The sequence below is a fragment of the Trichechus manatus genome, unplaced genomic scaffold (genome assembly GCF_000243295.1).
Source record: "Trichechus manatus latirostris isolate Lorelei unplaced genomic scaffold, TriManLat1.0 scaffold00048, whole genome shotgun sequence".
In the NCBI taxonomy this organism is placed as follows: domain Eukaryota; kingdom Metazoa; phylum Chordata; class Mammalia; order Sirenia; family Trichechidae; genus Trichechus; species Trichechus manatus.
The window spans coordinates 16538365-16546994 of record NW_004443984.1 but is presented as its reverse complement, the minus strand read 5'-3'; the positions used below and the strand labels follow the sequence as shown (position 1 = coordinate 16546994).

Genomic DNA, 8630 nt, shown 5'->3' with positions numbered 1-8630 from the left:
TAAAATACATATAACAAAAAATTTGCCATTTTTAAGTGTACAATTCAGTGACATTAATTACATTCACCGTATAATATTACCATCACCACTATCCACTTTGAAAAGTTGGTCATCACCCCAAACAGAAACTCAGGACTCCTTCAGCAATAACTCACATTCCCTCCTCTCTCTAGCCGCTGGTAACCACTAATAAACTTTGATCTTTGTGCATTGTCTATTCTAGGTATTTCATATAAGTGAGACCCTACAATATTTTTTATTGTTGCAAAATTATAGATATTTGCCCACTCAACATTTTTCAAGTGTAAAATTTAGTGATATCAATTACATTAATCATGTTATGCAACCATCACCAATACTTGTTGCCAAATTTCGCATCACTATAAACAGAAACTCGCCGCTTCCTAATCAATAACTCCTCTTTCCCATTCCCTCTCACCCCTGGTAACTGCTAATAAAAATTTGGTCTTGTACGTTTGTCTGTTCTAGATATTGCATATAAATGAGATCATACAATATATGTCCTTTTGCGTCTGACTTACGTCACTCAGCATAGCGTTTTCAAGGCTTATCCATGTCGTAGCATGCATCAGAACTTCATTTCTCTTTCTGGCTGAATAATATTTCATTGTATGTCTATACCACATTTTGTTTATCTAGACATCTTTGATGGACACTTGGGTTGTTTCCACCCTTTGGCTCTTGTTAATAATGCTGCAATGAACATTGGTGTACAAGTATCTGTTTGAATCCCTGCTTTCAAGTCTCCTGGGTATATATACCTAGGAGTAGAATTGCTGGATCATATAGTAATTCTGTGTTTAAGGTTTTGAGGAAACACCAAACTGTTTTCCACAGTGGCTGTACCATTTTACATTCCCAACAGCAATGTATGAGGGTTCCAGTCTCTCCACATCCTTGCCAACGCTGCTAGCTTCTGTTTTTCTGATAATAGTCATTTAATGGATGTGAGGTGGTACCTCATTGTGGTTTTGATTTGCATTTCCCTAGGTGGTACAAACGATTTGCTTTCGACTGCTAACCTAAAGGTCAGCGGTTCAAACCCACCCGGCAGTACTGTGGAAGAAAAGACCTAGTGATCCACTTCCGTTACAGTTACAGCCAAGAAAACCCTATGAAGCCGTTCTGCTTGGTAATACATGGGGTCTCCATGAGTCAGAATCGACTCGGTGGCAACTAACAATGACAACAACAAATGACGTTGAGTATGTTTTCATGTGCTTATTGGCCATTTGTATATCGTACATTTATTTTTAATGCATTTTTTTCACGTTTGTGTTATATTTTACAAGAGAACGGTTTAAAAGTGGAATGATTTAGAACACACGGCTCCCTGTGCCTTGATTGAAAGAGTATTTCCTCTTCTTGGCTCCAGGCGTGCCCAGACTGTGGTCCCTTCCCATTAGACGTTCGCTTTGCTTTCTGACCCATATTCCATGGCCTTTCTCTGCCACATGTTTACTTTCAAGATGGAACAAACAGATTCCTGGGGTTCCTCTATTTTTTTCTTAAAGACTACCGGAAAACACTGTTTCTGAACTGGCCTACCTGAAATTGAATGTCTTCATTTGTGGCAAACAAGGCTATACAGCACACATATTTCTGCGTCTTTAAGTTAACTATGTGGTAGAGGCATCCTTCTAAGTCAGTATTTTTTTTTTTAAGAGCTGCAGAGTATTTCATTGCATGGATGTACCACAATTTATTGAATCAACCCTCTGTCGGTGAATATTTAGGTGACTCCTGATTCTCTGCTAATCAATAAGCGAGAAAATGGCCTGTGTGCTCCATGAGGGTGGGGCCCAAGTCTTAGTCACTGATGTACTGCAGCCTCCAGCTCAGTGCCCAAGATGTGCTTAATAAAATGTTTGTGGAATGAAATGAGTGAAGACGCACTGACTAATGAACCACCTTGTATCTGTGTGAGCACAAAGACAGGATTCTTAGTGGAAGCCCGTTAGGCAAAGGGCAGACTGGCAGTGGTGCCCAATGGTTTAGGCCTGAATCAGACTGAAATTGCATCCCAGCTCTTCCTCGTGGTAGCTGTGTGAGCTTAGGCAGCTACTTAATCTCTCTTTGCTTTAGTGTCCTCATCTGTAAAATGGGTATAATAAGGGCCCCGCCCCATAGGGCTGCTGTGAGGACTAAACCAGTGAATACATGTAAATATCTTAGCATAGGCCTAGACATCAGTACTCATTAAGTAGCAGTAGAATGGAATCATTTAAACTGACTTCAATTGTAAAAATGCAGCAAGGAAGATGGCCCTCTTGGGGTGACAACAGGAAAACCAGGCCCTTGTGACAGGCCCCTGATTTGGTGGTGGTAGTGGTTGGTTTGATTTGGTTTCAGGGTGTCAGTTTTTCTCCTGCAGAATCAGCTGTTCCCTTAAGGAGAGTATTTATACCCAGAGTCTGTCACCATGGAGACAGTCAACAGTAGGGAATCCAAGATCACATCACCTCTCCCTGGAGGCCTAAAGTAGACTCTCAGGGCCCTTTTATCCCCAGAGTTATCAAGGTGTCTTCCACCCACTTGGGAGGGCAGCTGGGAAAAGAAAAGGGCACCCCAAACTCAGCCACTCCATCACATCCCCTATAAACCTAAAAGTGCACCAAGTCAAAGGAGCTTGGGGAGAAGCCTTGTCATGTTTGTGAGAGCGGTGAGCCCACAGTCATACTCCACTCCCAGCTGGCACATCGAGCCCAAGTATTCCACTCGCGTGCTCACTGGGAACTGGGTGGAAGAGAGAAGGAAGGTAAGGAGAGAGAAGAGGGGGGTAGAGGGCGCAGAAGGGGGACTGGCAGGGAGAGGCAGAGGGGGAGATCCATCACTGTTTCCAAATCAAGAGACTCAGATGGCTGTGCGTGCATCTTACGAACGTGGCACCAGGGTCTCTGTGCTCGACTTTGGAGGTCATGTTCAAGCCATCACCCTGGTCCCCATTCTATCTTGAAAATACCATAGCTGGGGCGTCAAGAGAGCAGTGCCTCTCAGGACTGTCCCTAATTCTTCTGCACGTTGATTTGAAGAATGCCCGCTCCCCTGGTCTGGTCCTTCCAGAACGTGGCACCTGCCGAGGCAGGCTTGGCCCCTCCCTTGCCTTGATGTCCAGGGTGGGCTGCTGCTCTCTGGCACGTGGTCCCTGACCCTGCCTCCCATGTATTTCAATTTTTATTTTCCAAATGAAACACATAGGCTCCTGGCGTTCCTCTGTGCTTTAAAGACCGTTGGAAAATACTTTATCTGACCTGGCGTACTTCAGGTTGAACATCTTCATTTGTGGCCAACAAGACTGAGCCACGTGTGCAGACACCTGGGTAGCCTCCCACGTTCCTGGGAAAAGGGCAAGGAAAAGAGAGTGCGAGAGCACTGGCGTGGGGGACGTTGATGGTGACCTCTGAGAACCCGAAGAGGCTGCGTTCATGGGAATATTAGCATTGATCTCTCCTTTCGCCAGATATGACCTGCAGCTATTGTTCTCCCTGACTGCACCTGTTTGGGGGACAGGTTGTGTAAGGGAAGTTCCAAGGGCAAGAAGGACAAAGGGAAAAGTTGTCTGAGCAGTCCCTTGAGGCTCCTGTGGGTGAGCTGGTCCCCAGGGATGTTATGGGCTGGTCTCCCACCTAGAAGGGATGGCTTAAAGAGCGCAAGGAACAAAGCAGGAGAGGAAGGGAGGAGGCAAGCAGGGGAGAGGAGCATAGAGAAGATGAGAAAGAAAACAGATGCCAACAGTGAGAAGTGGTCAAGCGGCGCCTATCATGGCTCTTCCAAGAGGTCCTGGAGGGTGGTCCCAGCCCCATACTCTAGCATGAGAGGCAGAATTCAGCCTGCACTGTGAGGGATGCCTGGGGCCCGCATTTACTCTTTCTCTGCCAATTTTTCAAGGGCCTAAGAGGTGAGAGGCCCAGCAGATATCAGAGAAAGGGCATCACAGAGGTTCTCCAGAATATTTGGTCTTTTCCAGTTCACCAGAGCCACTGAGAAAACACCCCAGTGCATTTACAGAAAAGAGTACATTCCCTTTCCAGACCACAGGCCGGACCTGATCTCCAGGTGGTACGGGAAGAGAAGAGTGGAGGTAAGGGAGTGGCGGTCCTTGGTTCTGATGGTCCCACATAGCCCAGAGGACACAGAACCTGCTTCTTTTTTTTTTCTTTGATTTTTTTTTTTTATTGTACTTTAGATGAAGGTTTACAGAACAAACTAGCTTCTCAATAAACCGTTAGTACACATATTGTTTTATGATATTGGTTATCAACCCCAGCACATGTCAACACTCTCCCTCTTGACCTTATGGAACCCACTTCTTACAGACCCATTCCCCTCTTGGGAAAACAAGACTTGTCTCACTCATACCTTCCCCAGCAGAGGGGCTGCCATTAGCATTAACCCTTCATTATCTGTGTGAGTAGATGATCTGGGTTGTTGTTAACTGTTGTTGAGTTGCCCCCGACTCATGGAGACCCCATGCACAATGGAATGTGCCATCTCCATGATGGGTTGCAGATCAGACTACCTTGTGATCCATAGGGTTTTCACTGGCCAGTTTTCAGAAGTAGATCACCAAGCCTTTCTTCCTAGTCTGTCTTAGTCCAAAAGCTCTGCTGAAACCTGTTTAGCGTCACAGCAACGTGCAAGCTTCCACTGACAAATAGGCGGTAGCTGCATATGAGGCGCATTGGCTGGGGATGGAACTTAGGTCTCATGGAAGGTGAGAATTCTGCTACTGAACTACCACTGAGGCACCCAAGACCAGGAGAAGGGGCTAGAAAGTCCCTGTTGGTCTCTCTGCTCTCCCGCCGAGCCCTGGGCTGAGCCACTGTGTCTCCTCAGCACTGCTCTTTCTTGATGGGAAACCCTCCAACTCACTTTCCCTGGCACTGGAAAGATATTGAGGGGCACCTGGTGATGTACATCTTGGGAAATCCTGCTTAATTGTCTGTGCCCATCCCCTTGTCTCCCTCTGGCATTGTGATCTGACTTATTTATGGAACCACCAGTTGAAATATTGGATCCAGCCAGCCTTTCCCAACCATAGCAGACACAGCCCTCCCTGTCTGCTCCAGACAAGAGGATTGGCATGGAAATCAACATTAGCCTCCCCTGTAAATCAGCCTGGTTCTCCAGGACCCCCTTCCAGGGCCAAAGGATTTTCTTAGGAAAACCACTGATTCAGACAAACATCCCAGAGCAAGGCAGAACCTGGCTTTCTTCTCCCTGTACATAATCCCCCACCAAAGAAATCCCTCCCCATTTTCCAGCTGAGGGAGCCATAAATCCTTCAAAGGAGAAGACAATTTATAGGGTGCTCTCTGATTCTTCCCACAGCAACCGATTGAAATATAAAGTGCAAACATCAGGGCCTGTGTTCAACGTCTTTCTCTCCCCTTGGAAATCTGCACTCGAGTGGAATGAGACTTGAGACAGATCAACGGGCATCATTTCAGATTACAAGGGCGTGCAGCTCGGTGGCATTGACCCCCTTCCCATTCAGCTGGGAGTCCTCGCTTTAATTTCAATGTGTCACCACAACTCATTCTAGGGATGAATTGACTTGGCATTAGGGGAGGGGTCTTACAGAGAACTGACTGCAGCAATGCTGGGACATGTGCTTGAGGGTGGCCTTTCAGGGTGGGGCAAGCAAGTGTGTCTCGCCGGAGAACTCAGGTGGACACACTAGTTTGACCCAGAGGCAGCCCTCCCCATCAGTACCATAGACCCCCACAGCCGGCAGCTTCTGCCTCCTTCCAACGTTGGTGGACTGCCTTGCTTTGATCAGCAATGTGCCCAATGTGTCTGTCCTTTCAGGGGCTCCCGTACAAACATCTGATCACCCACCACCAGGAGCCATCACACCGCTGTCTTATCAGCACCTACGATGACCATTACAACCGGCATAACTACAATCCTGGCCTGCCCCTGCATCGTACCTGGAGTGGACATAAGTTGCTGTGGCTACCAGAGAAGGCAGACTTCCCCCTTCTTGGTACTTCTGTAATCAGGATTTTCTCCTGTGTTGGGCTGCGCAGGGCCCAGATCAGCTTAAGGCTAGAGTTGGGCCAAGTCCTGCAAAAGGACCTCACATTAGTGGCCATGGGCTCCAGGAGAGTATTGGAATAAGATTCTAGGGGAATAAATCTTATTTCTCCTGCAGGGCTGCCACTTACCCTCTTCCCACGCCACCAGGGATAATCATGGCCGCCTAATGATTATTCCACCTGGGAACAGCAGCAGTACATTTACCTGGAGCACAGGTGGCAGAGGGTCACATCCCCGCACATTCCATGACCAGTCATTCATTCCATAAATGTTGTGTTGTCGTGTGCCATTGAGTCCATGCTGAACAGGTTTCAGTAGAGCTTCCAGACTAAGACAGATTAGGAAGAAAGGCCTGGCGATTTTCTTCTGAAAATCAGCCAATGAAAATCCTATAGATCACAACAGTCTGATCTGCAACCAATCACAGCGACCCTGTATGACAGAGTACAACTGCTGCATTGGATTTCGTAGGTTGTAATCTTTATGGGAACAAAACACCAGGTCTTTCTTCCGTGGAGTGGCTAGGTGGGTTCAAACCACCAACCTTTCAGTCAGCAGCCGGCTGCTTAACCATTGTGCCTCCAGGGCATAAATAGGGACTGAATGACTCTTATGTGTCACACCGTGCTGTGGGACTCAGAGACACAGCAGTGACAAACACCACGGAATTGCTGCCTTTGGGGAGTTGACATCCCGATAAGACACCACTAACATACAATATAACTTCAGATCCAATAAATAAGATAGGGATAGTGGGTAGGAAGTGAGGCAGGATCTCTGCGACCCTCCTTTCCGTGAAATGTTGAGGGAAGGCCTTAGTTGAACTGAGACCTGACTGATGAGAAAGAGGGAGCCAAGCAAAGATTAGGGGGAAGGGCATTCCAGGAGAGGCAAGAAAAAAAACAAAAACCAAACCCACTGCCTTCAAGTTGATTCTGACTCATAGTGACCCCACAGAGTTTCCAAGGCTGTAAATCTCTATGGAAGCAGACTGCCACATCTTTCTCCCACGGAGCTGATGGTAGTTTCGAACCTCCAAACTTTCTGGTTAGCAGTTGAATGCTTTAACCACTGCACCACCAGGTTTCCCTAGGAGACAGAAGAGCAAGTGCAAAAGCTGTAAGGCAGGACTGGGGAGGACCGTGCACTGGCTCACAGGCCATAATATGGGGTGTGGATTTTGTCGCGCACACAATCGTGTGAGGCTTTGGAGGAATTTATGTAGGAGAGTGCCTTGATTTGATTTACATTTCAAGCTACACCCACCCTACCAGGGACACAGATCGATGCCATCTCTTCAGTCCTTTGATGCAAAGGGACATGGGTCAGAGAGTGAGCTGCTTGTCCCTCCGAGTTACATTCACATGGCCTTCTCCTCAACATCACGGTCACAAGCCATCACTGCTCCCATCCCTAGGAAGGTGGGACGGTTCCACAAGAGCAACCCTCAAGCCAGGTTACTAGACAGACTTTCCTGAGGCCTTTGTATCATTACCCTGGTCCTTCCCAAGTGTCCAGGGGGTATGCTCCCACCCTGACGGTCTCAGGGGCTGGCTGTGCCAAGACCCTCCAGGAAGCCCATCTCCTTCCTCTGGGCCAGAGCCACCTGGGTCCCTGACACAGCAGCCTGAGAGAAATACCAGGGCCCCCTGCCCATCTACTCTCCTTGCCAGCCAGAGCAGGGCCCCTCCTCTAAGCCCTGGTTTCTCTTGCAGCTCCCCCTACAAACTATGGACTCTATGAGCAGCTGAAGCGGAGGTGGAGCAGATCCGAGGCCGGCCCCGGAGAGAGCATCTATACTTCGTCTTACCCCAGACCACCCGTGTCTGCCATGTCCTGGCGGGAGCACGCGATCCCGGTCCCTCCCCCTCGCTTGCACCCTCTCCCAAGCTTCTGAGAACTGCCACCCCCACTGGCTGCTCAGGCAGCACCAACTGGAGACCCACAACTCGTGGAACTTGCCAGACTGCAAGTGACAGCCGATGTACCAGGAGTATGAAACCCAGCCCATCAGAGCTGCCCTTAAAATCCTGGCCTGGTTTTTAGGCAACCCTCCTCTTCCTCCTTCAAACCCATAGGTTACTTTTTTCCCTCCATAATTAAATCTCTTTGACACCATTGGGATGTTGTGTGTGTACAGAAGACAGACGTAGAATGCCGGAAAAAACTGGAAGGACCCTTAAGTTACCCCCCTCATTTCACAGGAGGGCAAACTGAGGCTTAGAAAGGTGACATGACCCCCTCATGTTCTCACAAATTGAAATGCACCCTCAATGAGTGTCTGGTCCAATGGGAGAAATTTCTCTGACTACCAAGACCCATCTTGAAAACTCAACGGGATAGTCACATGAGGTTACAATGAGGGCAGAGCTAAAAACGCTGACGTCTGTAGTTAGCAAGACGGGAGGAAGATGCTCACTGAGAAGAAGGAGAAGGAACAGCATTTCTCTCTCTTCTGAGCTCTAGAGTCTTTTCTGAGTTTGGGGTCGGGGAACCTTTTGGTCAGTGGTTTGGGAATGAAGATAGAAGAATTTGGGCACTGTCCTCGCCCAGGACAGAAGCTGCAT

At 48.0% G+C, this 8630-nt stretch overlaps 1 protein-coding gene across 2 annotated transcripts; it reads left to right on the top strand.

Moving 5' to 3' along the window:
* Window positions 1-2668: 2668 nt before the first annotated feature.
* CFAP107 (cilia and flagella associated protein 107) lies at window positions 2669-7960 on the top strand. Of its 2 annotated transcripts, XM_004377292.1 has the most exons (4): window positions 2669-2779; window positions 3989-4102; window positions 5833-6010; window positions 7779-7960. In XM_004377292.1, exons 1-4 carry the CDS (start codon window positions 2669-2671, stop codon window positions 7958-7960), a joined length of 585 nt encoding a protein of 194 aa, XP_004377349.1. The 2 variants fall into 2 exon arrangements, with proteins under 2 accessions (XP_004377349.1, XP_023587796.1); XM_023732028.1 differs by lacking the exon at window positions 3989-4102.
* Window positions 7961-8630: the final 670 nt, after the last annotated feature.